At 43.9% G+C, this 19,216-nt stretch overlaps 1 protein-coding gene across 29 annotated transcripts in view; it reads left to right on the plus strand.

Annotated features, from left to right (window-relative positions):
- The window catches only part of NRXN3 (neurexin 3), a 1,092,565-nt gene that overhangs the window by 68,317 nt on the left and 1,005,032 nt on the right, over positions 1–19,216 (plus strand). For all 29 annotated transcript variants that reach the window (XM_064150720.1, XM_064150904.1, XM_064150893.1 and 26 more), the window contains exon 2: positions 10,607–11,868. In XM_064150720.1, the coding sequence (XP_064006790.1) occupies positions 11,160–11,868 (709 nt within the window). In that variant the 5' untranslated portion in view covers positions 10,607–11,159. The remainder of the gene's footprint in view (positions 1–10,606; positions 11,869–19,216) is intronic.

The raw sequence follows: 19,216 nt of genomic DNA on the forward strand, positions 1-19,216 counted from the left end.
GTGTCCATTCCCCAGCATGCTACAGCTAGAGTCTGGAGCCCTCAATATAGGAAGATATATGGACCAGAAAAAGAATGGGTCCAGACCATTCTGTGATTCTGTAAGAAAACAGATGTGTAACTTCTCATCACCCAACCCTAGTAACCCTTAGGTAGAAGTGGGGAAAGGGAGTGGGGTGGAGTGAATTTTGGCAGGAATGTTGTATGTCAGAATATTAAAAGAACAGAGAGCTGGAATAATGCAGTGATTTCCCATGGCAGGGAATCTCCAGCCTGCTGTTACCCATATTGCCACAAAACCCAAGGTTTCTAAAGCTACTGGTGCTGGAGGAATGTAGTTCAGAAGGCAGACACCTAATCTCACGGTGGCTGTAGACTTTTAGAAGGCTTACCAGGCTGCCAGTGTTTTGCTTCCATGTGTTGGTCAGCATCAATTCTTGTGAGAGCTGTGTGAATGTGTCCCCCTCACACTTCAATTCCAATGCTTAACTGGACTCCCACAAGACATTGCTGTCTGATCCAGAAGCAGAGCATCAGCTGTTTAAGGAGCTTAGGAACTGAGTTAAGCATTCCCTGCACTGTGGGCAGCTTATTACACCTGTTAGGTAAAATTTTGTGTTCATGCTTGCTTTGTGAGAGGCTGAGGAGACATTTTTGTATGACGCTGCAATAAAACATAGTGGTACACATTATGTAATGGGAAAATCCACTACCAGTTTCCAGATGTCCGTACACCTGTTATTTCCCTTTTGTGTGGTGCTGCTTATCTACCCATGAGCCGTAGGGAATGGCCTAAAACAAATGAATGGCCACAGTAATGACAGGGTAATCTGGCCAGGTACAGTGCTCCACTCTATGCAAGTTAAAATAACCAAATTAATCACATGTGTGTAAGTGAAGGTAACAATGAATTTAATCTTTGTTTTCACCCTGGTCTTTCTGACAATCCTCCTCTGTTGTTTTTATTTAAAGGACTTACTGTATGTCAGCTCTGCAATGTAGAGGCATTTTAGTGCTAGCTCAAGTATGGAAAACCCACAATTATTAATGTGTACAGGATCAGTGCCTGTGATCTCTGTTCTTAATTGTGTTGTACTAGACTTTGCAAGACAGAAAAGGAATTGTTATTGCTCATGAAGAACTTATTAAAGGAAGAAGCAAATGGATAGATAGCTGTGAAAGGCTGGCGTGCAAGATATTTGTTTTTAATGCTTTGTACTTTTCCTAACGCTAAGTGCCTGATAAAGCAATGCCACATGACTTTTGGATCCTCCAGCTTCAAAGTTGGGAGTCCCAACATAGAATCATAGAATCAACCAGGTTGGAAGAGATCTCCAAGATCATCCAGTCCAACCTATCCTGATGAGTGTCTAATGTGGGCCTGTCCCTGCAGTGTCAAATATGTATTGAGGTGAAAGTAAACCCATTCTAGACTGTTAATTTTTGGAAAACCTTCTAGGATGCAACCTCATTTTCAGACACTGATGATATGCTGAAACTTAAATTGTCAGTATCAGCATATTTTTAAAAGACTTGATTTTTATTGAAGGGGAGTGGAAATGCAATGTCTGTGTCAGATATGGGATCTGGAAGAAGTTTTGTTGTTTATCAGCAATGTCAGCACTGTAAATCGACAGAATTCCCTTCAAGCATTCCCTACTGTGCTGCACGCAGCTCCTGGCTTTGCATTTGATCTGTTAGGATCTGGTAGAATAAACGATGCTGCAGATCTCTCCAAGCTTCTTGGTAGCGGAGATGATGTAGAGGATGGAGGCAGGCCAATGACAGAAGGAATGAAATAAATGGTAGTGATTCAGAGGGTGCCAACTCTTGAGCTTCAGAGTCTTTAGAAAAGCAGGTATTCTTCGTTTTCTTTTAGCAAGGGTGGAACTGAGTGAGGGCCAGTGTTCCTAGCGCAGCTGCCATGGGTATTACAATAAAAGCTGTTGAGTTTTGCAGAAATCTCTCTCCTGGTTAGTGCCAGCTCATAGATGGGGGGAGTCTGGTTTCTCCTGTATGACAGTACAGAGCAATCACTGCTCAGCTGCTGCCAGCGCTTCCTTTTAGCTAGTCCTTGTTAGTGGAGAGTTTGTGGTAATGGGAGTAATTAACACACTGGGAGTCATTTCTCTGTCCTGGAAGGGAACAGAAAGCCATCAGAGCCCCAGACATGATTGCTCTGCGGGGTTATTTTCTTTCTCGCTTTCTTTCTTTTCCATTGTGCTTGGGTTTTGATTTTTCTTCTTTGTGTTAAGAAAGCTGGAGAGCTGAAATGGTCTGTAAATTGCGTTCCCGCTGAGCTTGGGCTAGGTAGGCTAGTTAAAGGTCACTCTTGTGGACTACATGGACTCCTCCTGTAGGGAAGGAAGAGTGTTTAAGAAGGGAGTTACGCAGGTTCTTATGGCTTTTTTAACCCTTCTTTTTCCAGTACAGATTTGAGGAGCTCTGGGTCTGATTTAAGTTTGTTAAATAGGCCGAGGAGGTGAGAACCTTGACGTGATTATGATGAAATATTAACTGTTCCAACAGCCAGATGACTTCCTGGCCTAATAATTCTGCGTGGTTGCGTGCTTGTTGTTGAACTGAGCACATTAGCTTGCTCATAGCCCCCCTGAGACCTCTGGTGGCATTTCAGTTGGGTTTTGCGAGTGCATGTGAGCTCAACTCCCCTGTACGCAGGTGCATAGCTTTGGTATTATACAGCACTTCTAGAGGTGAGCTCCATGAGTTGATGTGTCATAAACAGTCACTTTTGCCCTCCTCAGGTGATAACTGGGGACTGAGAAAAGGATAATAGGCTTAACCAATCTGATTGCAAGACACATGCCCAGGAACTAGGAAACCAACCAACTACCTACCTACAGATCATGATATATGCCTGTGTGTATCCTAACCCACTATGGGGAAGCAAAGACAAACTAATTCTAGCTTTATAGCCTATCTCTTTAAGAAGACAGTCACGGATTGCAGCCTTGGACCTCTTTTTCTTGCTTTTTCCTTTGATACAGAGTTTTTACCACTGCCTCCTAGGGAGCTTTGTGCTGAATTCAGTTAAGGAAAACTGAGGAACTCCATATCCACTTCCAAGAATGGAAAAGCTAAGTCTGCAGGATATAAGAGTGATGGGAAAGAGCAATGAAGGTGGCAGAGTACGAGTTCTCCTCGGACTTGTATGGGGTTAAGACATGTGTGGCTCTCAGAGTGATGTTAGAGACTGGCATGAATACTATATCTCTTGAAGCCATTAAAAAAAAAAAGATTACCAAGTGCTCTGTGTCACCCCCAATCCCCATTTTAAGATGGTAGCTATCATGTCCACATGTGTCCCTGCATCCAAGGTAAAGCTTTAAATTTCTCTGGTTTTATTTCCACTTCTCTTGGTGCAGCCAGTCCTATGAGATGCTCCATCCCATGAAGTTTTGCCACTTTCAGCAGGTCCTGTGTGCAAGGCAGAGCTCTCATTTTCAGCTGTACTTCTAACCTCTTCCCCAAGGAGGGCACATCTTTTCCTATCTTTGATCTCTAGCAGCAGCGTAGTGCCACCGAACTCTCCCTGGGTACTGGAACCATAGAATAGCTGTCTGCTACTATCTTCAGCTTTCTTCTTTCAGCTGTGCTCCAGTGGCACCACCCCAGAATCCTCTCTGTCCCAGCAGGGGGATGTTGCCAGAATCCAGATTTATAGCTGAGATGCAAATGTTGCTGGAGGAACTAAAAAACTAAATTAATCCATGTAGTTTTCTCTGGCCTCTTGAATTTTAAAGCCTCCATGTGCCCTCTCAGTTCTCTCTAAACATCTCACTGTGCATCCTTGCTGGAGAAACTCTGATGGGAGGTTTTTTTGTGTACCAGTGTGCTCCCCAGTGACAGTTGCAAATCACAATTTTCACATCAACATTTGTCATCAGAAGGGGACTTTTGGGGAATATTTTTCTACCTTCTTTTTTAACCCCAGGTCAACTGTGGTAGACCAGGCAGAAAGATTTCTGCTGAAGAGATAGGAGTCTCTGTGGAGACCCACACTTAAGGCATCAGCTGAAAGGAGCCCATTGCTCACTAGAGAACTGGATGAGTGAATACAGATTGAATAAATATTATTCCTCATTTCTCTGCCACTGGCAAGCTTGGGTTTTAATATCAATTTTTGATTGCAAATCTCACTGGATCATTTTGAGCAGCATATGTTGTAGAGCTCTAATGATCTGATTGCTGTGCTTTGGGCTGACTGTTGGAACACACATGGGTGCAGAGCCAAATTTGGGTCCTGTTTACCCCTTCCTAAAATTCCTTTGCTTCATTAGGAGCTGGAGAATAAAGCAAGCCACTGGATCTTAAGGCAAAGATAAGAAGGAGTTCATATGCAATATAAATACTTGTATTCTAGGTGACCCAGGTAAGTCTTTCCTTCCACATGAAGTATGGCATAATGAATAGTTTTGGTTGTGGAAGGGGGTAGCAGGCTGCAGGAGGACAGACTGTAAACACCTTTCATCAGTGTATCAGCAGGATTTTGTCCAGCACTCTGAAGTAGAACTTTCACAAACTTGCACTGGGCTGCAGTGGCAGGGGTCCTTGGGTTCATCTAACTCTGGTACTCTTTCTGCTGTGCTAAAATTTACACTTTCAAATAAAAAAAAAAAAAAAGGCAATTAGCAGCCAGAGAGTGAGACAGCAGAGGAGGGAGGGTAGTGGGTAACAAACCCATATCCTGCAGCCTTTCTGGGCAGTTGAGTAAATAAGCTGTGGAGCAGCAGCCTCCAGCCTCCCACTCTTTCCTAAGCAGGTGCATTGTGGGACATTTGCAAAGATATTAACCTTGCATACAGACTATGCCAGTCAGTAATTATGGAAATTAGTTAGCAATTAGATAATGTCACTCATTCTCTGGATACAGGTGATAGGCTGTTGAGAGCCACTCTAAAGTGAGGGCAAGACCCTCTTCATGGGCCGCTGAGCAGATGGCTCTGACCTGGCATTAATAGGCTGTTCTGAACTTAGAGAAAGTATGTGGTGGTTGGGTAGCACTTGCCCACAGCACTGCAGTGGGGCTGCCTCCCTTACCTGACTTGGGAACTGTACAGCTCTATCAGCTCTGCGAGTGGGATGTTTCAAAAATGCAGGTGGGTGTGTTCTGTACAGCAGATTTTGTGTGTGTGAAATGCTGAGCCGTCTGTTCAGCCTGCAGGTCCCTTCTTGTCTTCAGCACTCTAGCAGGCCAGGAAGGTGATACAGGCAGCTGGAGATGCTGTAGAGATAACTTGCAACTTGCTCTCTTCTTCCTTCAGGGTAGCAAGTACTTAAAATACTCTGCAAAGACTTCACCTAGTGGTTTGTCGAAGGGCTCATCCTATCAGACTCACTGTCTTGTTTTGTGCTGCTAAATCACATTAAGCCAAAAATGTAACATGCAAAACATCTGTTATGCAGATCTTCCATGTGAGCAATAGGTGGAATTGGAACAGGAGTGTTGCTGATTCGTGACTGGGAGAGGCACTGTCCATTATGAAGTCGTTTCTTTGTCAGATGTGATCATGCTGTGACAAAGTTTGAGATTTCTCAGCGATAAAATAGGTAAAAAAGTATTACGGGGTTCTGTAGTTATTGTCCCAAACTCCACTGTATTGCTATGGTAGCAGTGTGCTTTCTGAGGCTGCTAAGGTAGTACTTATGCTAAAAATAAAATTGTAAGAGCAGAAAATTATTCATCTCAGTGTGCCTTGGAGAATCATTATGGGAAATGGACAAGGCACAGATCTTTGTTAGGGTTTACAGGCTGGGATTCAGGTCCAGGCCACTGTTGAGGAGGATGCTGTCTTCTGATTTTATTTTTTTTTTCCTTTAAGAGCTGCTATGTGGTGAGTTTTGCTCTCACAGGCTGAACTACGTGAGACACAAAACTCAAATAGCACAAGCTCTATGGATCAGGACTGATGAGTGCTGAGAGAGCTCTGGAGGAGCCTGTGATGGCCCCAGCCCACTTGCGGCTCGGTGTGGGCAGCCTTCCCAAAACCTGGGCTGCAGGGTCCAAAAGGCAGTGAAGCACCCAAAAGTGACACCTGTATTTCATGGGGTTTGTGTCACCTTCCTCTTCTGAAGCAGAACTGGCAGTGGTGTTTCAGGTGTGGGGTATTTTTTGTTTGGTGGTGGTGGTTGTTGTATTTTTTCTTCCAAAACAGGTAGAAAGGAATTGCTTTGGCTTCTATCAGTCAACAGTGCTGTTTCTGTTTGAACGCTTTTGCCTGGTTTCCTTTGTGAACTCTGGCCTTTGTGCTCTCCTAATGAACAGGTGTCAATGTTAGAAAAAAATGTGCCACATAGACAGTTTTAAATACCCCGACAATTGAAACAACCAATGGAGACAGATTTCCTCATGTGTGTAAAACAAGGTTTCATCAGCCTGGGTTTGGGAGAGATTGGCAGGCTTTTTGGAAAGTCATCTGGGCTCTGTGTGGACATATGCATCTTATCTGTGGTTATCTATGGAGTGTTCATGCTTGCTGCTGTAGTTTACAGCACTTTTCACTGATTCTTAGTTAGTCTTCTAAAACAGGAAGATTAAGGCTCAGGGTCACTTCTAATGCAGGTAGTGCAAACCTCGCTACCAAAGACAATCAAAGCTGATGTGAGAACTGCTTTGCATTGGTGGTTTCTGTGGGTGGTTGTTACTAGGCTTGCCTCCTTCTCCAGCTCAGGCTGAGCACATAGCTGTCTGGTGGAGCAGTGAAGTTTGCTGTGGTGGTGGTAGTAGTTTCAGGGAAGTGTGAGCTGCATGGAGCACATCTCTGGCTAATTTACACACATTATTATATTCCTATTCCCATCTCATCAATAATTCCAGACTTGGGTCATCACTTTCTTTCTAACCTCCCTCTCAGTCTAAAATAGCCCATGATTTATGGAGAAGGAGAATAGAGGAGCCACTAGGGAGCACAGAGGAGAAAGGTAAATGGACAAGAGCCACATAATTATTTTTTCCAGTTGATTTTCAAAGCTCCCCTAAACCACCATGAACTGAGGCAGCATTGTGATTATCAGGAAGACAGATGATTTGAGCACTTGGATCTTGGTTTCCTTTTTTTTCATTTTACACTCCTAACATCTCCTTTTTCCTTCCATTCTTCTGAGCCAGGTTGTTAACAATTAAAAGGAATTATCTTCCCTCTGGTTTTGACTAGATTTTATTTGTGTTTACAGCAGTTTAGCTAACATGCTTGCTATGAATTATGCAAAATTAATTCTCAATATTAATTTTTATATCCATGTGAAGATTGTTAATAACTACAAAAATTGTTTATTAACATTAAATCTCACCAGAAAACTTACTTACAATGTTCAAAATACACAGTTTGAATATTTATACACACAGGGAACAGGCAACTTAGAATAGTTAAGAAATAACTAACAAATACAAGCACTAAACTTAGAACTGTAAGGAGGTTTTTGTGGTCAATTATACTGCTTGCCCACTAGGAGACTTGAGAGGCTCTTTTGTGTTGCTAAGGCAGAAGGCACAATAGAATTTAGTTACAGAATTTCTTACAAAGAGGCTTTGAATATTTCCTCAGAAAATAGTATCAGACTGTGATGGTTTGGGAGTTATGTGTGTGTGTGTCCCAGCAATGAATTCCCCCAGACTAGACTCAGATGGCTGGAAGTTAAGGAATGAAGCTATATTTACAGCTTAGCACAATTTACAAGCATATATTTACACACACATATTTACAGCTATGTACAAGATAAAAGTAATACAGAAACACAAAATCCCCCTCCCCCCCAAAAAAAATCAGACTGCCAGGAGGCTCCCAGCTCAAACCTCTTCTTCACCCTCTCTTCCTCCTTTCAGAAATAACCAGAACAATCCCCATATATCTCACAGGATAAATCTGGAAAGAACTGAGGTGAGATGTCAAAAAGATGACAAGAGGGTTAGGGGAAATAAAGGGTTAGGTTGGATTAGAATTAAGGCAGATGGAAACACACACAGACCATCAGAGAGAAGGAACAGAGCTGAGAGCTGAGCAGTGTGTGAGGAGTATCTTATCTACATTTTGACTAGTTGCATTTCTCAGCAGAAGAATGAGTGATACAGGTTACTGTTGTGTATTTTTTCTTTCTTCTCACAGCTAAAAATATAATTTCTTTCAGTAAAATATTCCAATTAGCCTCAAACCAGCACACAGACAGTACCCAAACACTTGAAGTGAGTTCTGTCAGCGTCTTAAAAGTCATTGCAGGCAAAGCAGAGTCTAATGTGGCAGGGCAGAGCAGGCATAGCAGTGCAGGCATGTAGCAAAAGCCTGTTTATTGTTGTGCTGAAAAGTAATGGCCCCTTTGTCCACGGAGATTCGCCAATCAGGATGGCACTCTGCCAAACCTCAACATATTAGATGAAGTCAGGAGCTTGCTTTCCCTTATTTGAGAAGAATAAGTCTGGGCAAGTCTTAGACCCTTAAAGTGGGTGTCTCCAAGCCTTTTGTCTTCTCCTTGTGCTCTGCTGCACCACAGACCCCCCCACCCCCAGCAGAGGGAAAGGACCACAGGATCATACCTGGGCAATCCGGGACATGTACTGGGCCCATTCAGGACTTCCATGACAATGCTCCACTCGTGCAGCTGCAGGGAACAGGCCTGGTTTCCACTGGGCACTGAAAGCTCACCCTTCTGTCCAACTTGTGGGTTTTCTTTTAATTGATCCCATTTTGTTTTCTAAGTGACTTGCTTTTCATGCTGGCTAAATTTGCCATACTGTCAGCCCTGGAGATGCACAGTTTCTGCAAGTCCCTGGGGTGGGCAGAGCAGAGACCATGACTATGAGAGCTCTCCTCTCTCCTCTGTAGTGATTCTTCTTCAGCTCAGCCCCTGCCACAGTATCATCAGGGTTAGAAGAGACCTCACAGATCATCAAGTCCAACCCTTTACCACAGGGCTCAAGGCTAGACCATGGCACCAAGTGCCACGTCCAATCCTGCCTTGAACAGCCCCAGGGACGGCGACTCCACCACCTCCCCGGGCAGCCCATTCCAGTGTCCAATGACTCTCTCAGGGAAGAACTTTCTCCTCACCTCCAGCCTAAATTTCCCTTGGCGCAGCCTGAGGCTGTGTCCTCTTGTTCTGGTGCTGGCCACCTGAGAGAAGAGAGCAACCTCCTCCTGGCCACAACCACCCCTCAGGTAGTTGTAGACAGCAATAAGGTCACCCCTGAGCCTCCTCTTCTCCAGGCTAACCAATCCCAGCTCCCTCAGCCTCTCCTCGTAGGGCTGTGCTCAAGGCCTCTCCCCAGCCTCGTCGCCCTTCTCTGGACACGCTCAAGCATCTCAATGTCCCTCCTAAACTGGGGGGCCCAGAACTGAACACAGTACTCAAGGTGAGGTCTAACCAGTGCAGAGTACAGGGGCAGAATGACCTCCCTGCTCCTGCTGACCACACCATTCCTGATGCAGGCCAGGATGCCCTTGCCATACAAACTTTCTGCACTGTCCACTTCTGTAGTGTCTGTGGGCCTCTTTCAGAACAAGGTGAGTACTGAGGTTAAAAGGCATCTGCTTGGAGCAACAGCAGCCCCAGCATTGTCTGCAGTGCAAAACACTTTCCCCAAGCAAATACTGTCTCTCAGGGTTTGTGAGCCAGTTTGTGACATCTGTGTTCATGCTGACTTGTGGGGGGGTTGAAGGCCTTGATTATCATCACCTCCTTTCTTGCTTTGTATCTGTGATAATGTTAGTCGCTCCCAGAGCTGATGTCATGCCCTTCTCATGCCTGTAAACAAGCACCTGTGTTAATGGAAACCTAACTTGGTTTTAAAGCTGAATTTTCAAAGAATCAGCCTAGCTTTGTGCTGTCTTTACTTGACATCTTAAAACATCCTCCTGTCCCAGGTATACAATCACCCTCTGTTTGCATGGGTGATGTCCCAGTGTGAACAAGTGTCACTCCTGCACACTGAAGGCAGTTGGATTTCTCGCTATTGACTAAGCTTGAGTTTGGCCTTTTTGCCAAATCACTAGACCAGGGTCAGTGGTTAAGTGCTTCTTATGTAAGCTGCAAGTTTCCTACCATCTAAGCTACAGGTTGCTGTACTTATTTTGTGTAATATGTGTTTGTAGGTTGCAAAGGTCTCTGTTATAGTCCCTGAAGTGTGGGAGACGTGTAAAGTAAAAGCAGTTATTGGCATGATGGGCTGACAGCAGGGTTATCTCCTCTAATGCTTGCTTGGTGTGCTACAAAACATAATAAAAACAGTGGAATTGGAAGTTAAAATGATGTCTGTGTGAAGTTTTGAGATCTAAGGACCTCCGATCTTTGCTCTGAGTATGTTCATTGAAAATTTCAGTAAAGCCAATGAGGTTGCACCCATCAAGGGAGCTGCTTAATATTGTGGTTTGTGCAGATCGCTCAACAAGTTCTCTCTTGTATCCTAAAAACTAAGAAGACCAAAATGTTCTTGCTGCTTTGGAGGTCTGTACAGCCAACTGCAGATGTGAAGAGGTAACCAAAGTATTAAGAAGCATAAATGAGTTACTAGACAAGTTGTTAATAAGCTTCTTGGTAAAGATATGATGAGTAGCAGGGCTAACTTTTTCCCTTCTTTTCTTCTTTTGATCTCATAGGTGGTGCAAGCTCTGCGAGTGGCAAGCACTAAATTATGGGCTGGGTGGCCAGCAGCACATCATGAAGATTGACTTTATTTTTGTCTTCTCAAGGATCACGTGTTTTATGAATTCAGTCTCTCCTCCATGTCACTGCAACCTCCATCAATATTGTTGGCACTTCTAGGAAACCTGAATTTGAGGCTCAGGCTTTAGCTTTGCCTTTTGCTCCTCCTTGGAACAACCAGTGTCACCGTTGTGTTCTACCCAAACAATTCACTGCGGGTTATTTTGCCCTTCACAGAAGTACTGGCTGGAGAAGTCACTTTATATGTGCTGTACTTCTGAGATAAAAGCCTCTGGATTCTAAAAGAGAAGTGAGATTTTGCTTGAGGAGGAGATACTTTCCTCTTGGTCACGTGTGCTGGCCATCTCATTTCCACCTACTGTTCCTCTGTCACTCTGCTGTCCTCCTCTTCCCACTGGATTTAACATTTGGTGTTGACTACTGGGGTTCTCCTCCCAGTAGCGTGGCTTTTATTTTTCTCTTAGGGAAGACCAGATTCTTGAAACAATGGGCTTCACTCTGCACTCTGTTTACTTCACCTTGAAGGTGAGTTTGCTGCTGGGCTCCTTGCTGGGTCTCTGTTTGGGTCTGGAGTTCATGGGCATCCCCAACCAGTGGGCCCGCTACCTCCGCTGGGATGCCAGCACTAGAAGTGAACTCAGCTTCCAGTTCAAGACCAATGTCTCTGCTGGGTTGCTCCTCTACTTTGATGATGGTGGTGTCTGTGACTTCCTCTGTCTGTCCCTTGTTGATGGGCGCATCCAGCTCCAGTTCAGTGTGGACTGTGCAGAGACTACAGTTATCACAGAGAAGCGGGTCAATGACAGCAACTGGCACTTCCTGATGATCAGCCGCAATCACCTTCGGACAGTGCTGGTACTGGATGGGGAAGCAAAGCCGGGCGAGGTGCGTCCACAACGCCAGTACATGAATATCGTCAGTGACCTTTTTGTTGGTGGAGTCCCACTGGATATCCGTCCTGCTGCCTTGACCCTTGATGGTGTTCTGGGTGAGCCTCCCTTTCAAGGATTTATCCTGGATCTGAAGTATGGCAACTCTGAACCACAGCTCCTGGGCAGTCAAGGGGTCCGACTGGAAATGGAAGGGCTTTGTGCAGAAAACCCCTGTGAAAATGGTGGCACGTGCTTCCTTCTGGATGGTGAGCCACACTGTGACTGCTCAGCCACTGGGTACGCTGGCAAGCTGTGTTCTGAAGGTAAGAGAATACTTCCTTGCCTCCCATTCATTTTTGCATAATCCAAAGAGTTAATTTGTCACTTAGCAGGGCTGTGACTGAGCTCTTATCCCTTCCGGTGGCTACCACCATTCTTTTTCCAGCTGAAAGTAATGAAATGGAAATAGCATGTGCAATTGCAAGATGTGCCTTTTGGAAAGGATTCTGCAGTTGTACCATGGACAGATTTTTATCAGCAGCTTATTGATAAGGGTAGAGAACATAAAGTGGTAAATACAGAATTACTCTATGTTGGTGTTGGTAAGAAGTTATGTTAGCTATCTGGGTGAATTCCACTCCCTCGTGTTCCTGAAAACTGAGTAAAATGTTGCTATACAGGAACCATGCGTCTAAGGCTAATGACTTGATTGTCAGGGCACTGCTGTTAGCTGTTGCTAGTCTGTGGAAGCCCCATGCTCCTCCTCAGTTACTTGCATACTAATCACTGAATGGCACCTTGATTTGTTTTAACACCCTTGATTAAATTGCTTTGGGACCTACTGAATCATCTTACTTAGTATTGCGAAGGGAAGAGGGATTTGAGTGTTTCTACATTGTATCATACTCTGTCTTAATGACTGCAGGAGTTTTAAGTCATGCAAATCATGTGATGAAGTGTGTTTCAGGGGTTTTACCTTGGTCTTTAGCAGTGTGATATTAATTAACTGTGTATATGCAAGAGACTTAAGCCAACTGGAAATCCCAGTGTGAATTTGAGAATATTGTCTTAGTGTTTTTTGGTGACATTTGGGTGTAAACATAACAGCTTGACTTTAAGCCAAAGATGGAACCTGGGCAAGAAATGCCCAATCTCAAGAAGAAAACCAAAGCAACATGGAATTTTGACAGGATGGAGATACTTGCAATGATATCCTATTGCAGCTAGTGTTTATTTACTTCCTTTGGCAAAGAAAACAGTTTAACTGGAATTTAGTATGTGAGAAGTGCTGAAAATGAAGTCCCTGTACTGTTGATATGTAAGCAGAAAGCCCTACAGAAATACTGTATAAATACAGCTCTACACTTACAGTATAGATGCAGAAGCAAACATGTTTTTATAGGAAAGTGAATTTTGGAAAATAAGCACAACATCCATATGTGCATATGAATGTTTTAAGGTGCTCTTAATGATAACAAAATGCAGCTTGGTGTCCAACCATTGCAGTAATAGCACATGAGCGTGAGATAGGAGGTGCGAGTCTGTGAGGTGCTGAACACCAGAATACTTTCTGGCTATTAGGTCCAAACCAGTAATGAGCCAGAACTAATTTCTGTGCTTGAACCATGAGTTATGTGAGCTGGAGACACTGTTGGATGTGACCAGGTGCTTCAGTAGCCTGACTGCCACACCTGGTTCTAATACAATTACAGACCAAACATGTCTCGTGTCCAAATGCCAGTTTTGAGTGATGGAAGTTTGCAAGAGCCACATAGGCACGGCTTTAGACCCTGAAACATATAGAAGTCTCCTTCTGCAGCTGGGCTAATGGATCCAGACTCCATGGGCTGCTGCTCAAGACATCAAGAGCATACTGTTTTCAGTGAATGTCTTGAGAAAATATTGTGAGTGAGACTTCTGTAGGGCAGCAGGGCTTTTCCACTACTCCACAGGTAGTGAGGCAATTGTGAGAGCTCTAACCAGGGCTCAGATGGTGGAATTCCTGCATTTCCTGAGTGGGTGGAGCAATCTCAAATCCATCTTCCAATGGATCCAGGGATGTTTCTGTTGTAGACATCACAGATCAAGCAGTGCTATTGTTACCTTTTGAAACCGTGCGTCACCGTTGCTGTTTGTTTCCTATAGTGACTCATCAGTTTTCAGCCCATCCTTCTACTGAGGGTGAGCAAAGAAATTTGTCACGATTAACCTTTTTTTTTTTTAGTAAACATTTTAACTCACTGTTAGCTGTGGTCTGTTCACTCGCACCGAAGATGCTGCACAGAGAACTTTTCCACTGAACAAATACAGAGATTTCCATGAACAGTGATTAGCTTGTCCAGTTCTTCAGTTTTCTCCTGTATCAATTCGTTATGTGTATTTGATTCATGCTAGAATTTTATAATCTGCTTTGTTTTCTTCCTCCCCTATGCTGCAGCGGTTGTGATTTCTGTGTTGTTAAATTCTGTCATCCACAAATGTAACAGTGTCTGTGCAGATTGTGTAAAGAAGGGGAAAACAAGAAGAAAAGCTGTTTAGTAAGTGGAAATAAGCGAAGTAAAGTGGCAAGGAAACAAAACAGAAAACAAGTTAAGTATAACTGACTTTTTTACCTGCCTTTGTAAAATGTGACAGACTTCAAAGAAGCTCTCTTTGAATTCTGTGAGCATCTCTGCTGATCAACAGTAGGATGTGGTAGGAACAGCAGAACTGGATGCAGGCTCTTCCTGCCTGTGGCTTGACTGGCCACAAACCCACCTGTTTTTTCCGTTGCTTGCCTTTTTTTCCCAAGAAACTGAGAGGATTTTTTTTGTCAGAACTGTTCAGTTTTGTTTCCTTATCCTGCCTTTGGATATTTGTGGAGGTAATGTGATCATTTTATTCCCAGGCTCATTTTTGAAAATGGTGTGTTCTTTCAAGTGGATATCAGCTCCCTTTTGGAGGTGATCTGTAACAGCATTACAGTAGCTACTAGGTTGTAGTCTGTGTGCATATTTTCATGTTGTCACTGGAGCTGGCTCTTTTACTGGGAAGTGATGGAATCTAACCAATAATAACTTCTGTTTGAACAGCTAACTGCAAGTTGTACCTTTTTAATAATGACTTCTCTTGACAGTATCCAGGCCATTACTTGGTTATTGACTGATAGCTTTGCAGATAGTGAAAACTACAACCAACTCAGTTATTCTGTGGCCAAAACCAGAGTGTGGAACCTACTTATTTTGTGCTGTGACAGAATGAAGCTCCGTTTACAGTATTCTGGGGTTACTGTCATGCAAAGTTATGGTGAACCTCAGCAGAGAACCATTCCATACTGAGACAAAACTGAAAATTCTGTCCAGAACATGCCCCTGATGTGCAGAAAGACTTTTGGCACTTAATGTGCACCCAAAGTGACTAGAGTTGTGTATGTCATGGCAGCTGCATGCCCAGATGAGTAGCTGAAGCTGCTCATTGCTGGTCAGTTTTGGTGTCTGAGTGTGTATGGTGGAAATGCAAATGCATGCACACCTTGGAAGATTGGGCTGTTTTGAATCAAATTTGATAGCGTTGTTATAGCAGTTGGAGTAAACTGGCTCATTTGATCTGACAAGTCTGTAGGTTGCAAAGAATGGCTGATCTGACTAGCAGTTAATTGGTATGTTTCTCGGCAATGAAAGCTGAAGTCAGAGACACCTTCCCCTCTAATAAACCTCATCAGTCTTCGTGGGATCAGGCTGCTGCCAAGAGAATAAGGTTCCTTCAGAATTTGAGCAGCACAGAAACATTCATGTTGCTGGGAGGAGGGGAAAGAAACAAGCAAACCAACCAGACAACAAAACCTTGGCCACACAAGTTCTGGAAGCTGTGCTGCGGTAGCAGGCAGATGAGCACGTGTGTAATTGCTTCTTCAGGATTGTGCTCTCCTCCTTCGTATGCCAGAAATGCTCACTTCCTCTGACGTGGTGGTGCAGAGAGTCCATTGACTCAGGTGGACAATGTGAGTTTAACGTTTTATGCACCACTATTTTGACCCAAGACCTCTCCCTAGTGCCTAGGTGAGCAAAGTGAATGGAAGATGTGCTTAGAAATGACATGAACTCTGCTTGTAGTTGCAGAACCAAGACGTTGATCCGATCGCCAGTATCACAAAGCACCACGCTGAATCCTTTGTGTTTCCTGCGGCGGCTGTTTCTAAACGAAGCCTGAATAGGGGCTTGATTGCACCTCTTCCCTTGATTACAGAGCAAGATTTCCTGGGGATGCTGCCTACTGAATGACAGAGGAGGCCGTTGCTCTGTAATTATCGCACTTTTAACTGCAGTAGGAGCAGATTTTTCTATAGCCCCTCAGCTTCGTTTAAAGTGACAAGTTACTGCAGGATTTATCCACCTGCCCCTTCGGAGCAGCCCAGTTTTGGCTTCTTCTAAAGGGACTGCCTAGCCTCACTTGTACTCACCATTGTCTTCCTGCCAGCCACCCCCAAGTTTGTAATACTAAGGGCTAATTTGGCATTTTGCCATGAGCCTGATGGGTGCTCTTAAATTTGCATATGCATTTACATATATTTTGTAATCAGAAACAAATGAACATGACCATAATATTTTCTTCCACTTGCATATTCCTTGACAGATGAATATGAATTGGTGGTTGTTGAGTTGGCTAGCAATAAACAGCTACAGACTCTCCATTTGGTCTTAGACTGTTCCAGAGGACATCAGGCAGTTCTGGAACACAATTTGGTGGACCCAGATCTTCACTCACCAGTGAAAAAGTCTAGGATTGATGGCCTCCAAGGGCTGAGCAGTAAATACTGCATGAGTCAAATCTGTTGGTTTACGCTGCTGCTTATATCTCAGCTCTAGCCACTAGGCAGAAAGCTGGTAAGAACTATGTGACTTTGTTTTGCAGCAGTCTGGGATTTTTTGGGATCTCTTTCTCTTGCTCATTATTCCTGGTTTAAGTTCTTGTGGTTATATTTAAAACAGTAATGTTTTTCCAGTCGAGTTGTAATTTCTTGATGCACTGCCAGATGAGCACCACAGAAAGATGATGTGTTAAGATATTAATTAATGTTTATGAATGCTTGGAAACTACAAAGCACAGTTTAAGCACCATTTGTTTTTCCTAATAATAAATACTAAAATGGAGCAGGAGCTGCAGAATTTCAAATTAGATCCTACATACTCCTTCACAAAAATAGCCTAGGAACTATCTCCTCATGCTAAGCGTGGACTGCCTGCACCTCCAGACCTAGCTGGATTTGTTTCATACCCTGCCCTGCTTTTAATGCAAGGGAGTCACAGGGAGATTAGAGGTCCCTGTATGGAGCATGCCACTGATTCAAACAGGCTGGCTGCAATACATGCTGACAGCTATATTCTTCTTGTTTTACTCTTCTGTATTATAGATGACCGTGAGGCTACAATCCTTTTCTGCTTGATTGCAGATCAGCTGCAGACCTCAGGCAACAGGCAAGTTACAGCTCTCAGTCAGGCAAAGCTTGGACATCTCCTTTTCTGGAATGAAGCAAATTGTGGTTGGGTACAAAGGAGATGACCATTTCGTGTGAGGTGAAACTCATGAAGTGTGAGAACAGTTTGAGGGGATAAGGAGGTGGGACTTCAGCAAAAAAAAAAGACAGGATGAAAATGTTAATTAGTAAAATAGTAAGCCATAGCTTGCATAGACTATTTATAGCAGCTCAGTTTTACCTGCCTTATGGTATAAGAGAACAACTCTTGCCTATCACAAGGGGTAGATTTGAATGAGCTGAGCAAGCTTCTGGAGGACTAAATCTAGCTGAAACCTGGATAACAGCCTATAGACCAGCCTGCTGACTCCTGCTCTGTTCTGAACTGTGCGTGGCTAGGTTCTAAATTGGAGGTTTTGGGTGTTACTAAATAAAGATTTAAACAGAAGTAATGACTAATAATTATGCAAGTGAGCAGAACCAGAATTTTCTCTTTCCAACTTATGGCCAGGAGATAATTTCATTTCAGAAGGAAGGTTTCTTTTTCTTTAGTTTTGCTCCAAAAAAAGAAAAGTAAAACAAAAAAAAGAGTGTTGATCTGTTGTTACTGCCCAGATTTCTGCTGAGAGGGGCAGCCTGTCATGGAGGTCAATCAGCAGTAAACGTAGCCCTAAGCAAGACAACAAATGTCGTAGCCTTGCTTTCATCCTCACTCCAGTATGGAGGTATGTAGGTCATTTGCAGTGGGGTGATTTTTGTTATGTTTTGGTGGAAAATGGAGGGTGATAATCCTCCTGGATAAATTGAGGATGCTGGAAATGACACGACAAAGTCACAGGAGAAGAAATGGAGAAGGAGCAGATCTGCCTGGCAGTCCGTGGTGCTACTAAGAGAAGATGAGCCTCTACACTTCGACCTCAGCACTGAGTGCTCTCATGTGCAGGAGAAGGTGGTAATCCATGTGATGAAATGGTACTGTGGCCACCTGTCCTGGGCCAACTTCTAATTTCACTTTACCTCTTGTTACTTTGCTGACCTGCTTTAAATTTGATGGATAGCAAAGCTTCTTTCTCTCCCTATAGAAAGCAAGGTGACTGCTGTGGTGTTGTTGTCCAGAGACAGCAATATGACTTCTGTGTGTGCATCTCCCGGAATCCTTCATTGCAGACAGACCCATTGCTGTTGTAAACTTAACCTGCAGAGCAAAACATTTGCGCTTTTTGCATCTGTCAACAAGGTCCAGGAGCTGTCAGCTGGGTGCAAAACATCCCAGGAGCCAAACAGTAGATGTGGGGATGTAGGGGGGACTGTAGATGTCACAGACTACTTGGAGCAGAACTGGTATGTATATGAGTGCTTTTGCTCTGATAAGGGGCTGGGAGCTGAGTATTCTGGATTCACGTTCTGTGTTGCTGGCAGTGTTGCCAGTCATGCTATGTCCCATAGAATCACAGAATGTCAGGGGCTAGAAGAGACCTCGAAAGATCATCTAGTCCACCCCCTGACCAGAGCGGGATCTCCTGAAAGGGAACCAAGGTGTACACTGGAGCATAGAACTTGGATGGTCTGGTCATGAGATCATCAGCACCTAAGAGACTGATTTCCATTTCTACCACAGTCTTCCTGTGTTCCCTGCATGATTTGCAGGCAGAGTATAGGACTCAAAATTGAGCCAACTGACCTTTCTTTGTGGGTGATGTGTACCTGGTTACCTTCTGTATCTCTGTTTCCATAGATGAAAGTTTAGCCAATGGGTTTTCTGTAGTGAGGGTATTAAAGAAAGCCATGTCCTTATAGCAGTGTTAAAGACATGTAAATATCTTGGCAGGACAGGTAAATGATGATAATTGATGGGTGCCCAGTGGCATGACCTGCTTTTATTGTCAGTTTTCCAGCTAGGCTTGCAGCTAAAAGTTAAGTGTTAAGTGGCCATCTTTGAGGAATGGTCCTCATTTTTCTTTTCACCTGGCAGTTTCCTGCTGCTTCGTTACATGAAGAGTAACAAAAGTCTTCTCAGGCCAGGCAGCAGTTACGCTGGTGAGGACAGAGCCCGACGAGTAGTGTAGCCTCTTCCCTGATGGGTACATGGAACAGATGTTGCACTGCAGGGTACTGATAGAAGCAATATGTGGGGAGCTTTTGACATGTTTTAAAATCTGTCCTCTGTGCTCTACTGGTTTCCCCCCAAATGCCCCTCTGTCATGAACCTCAGGCACTGA

Source organism: Pogoniulus pusillus, chromosome 1 (assembly GCF_015220805.1).
Source record: "Pogoniulus pusillus isolate bPogPus1 chromosome 1, bPogPus1.pri, whole genome shotgun sequence".
NCBI lineage: Eukaryota > Metazoa > Chordata > Aves > Piciformes > Lybiidae > Pogoniulus > Pogoniulus pusillus.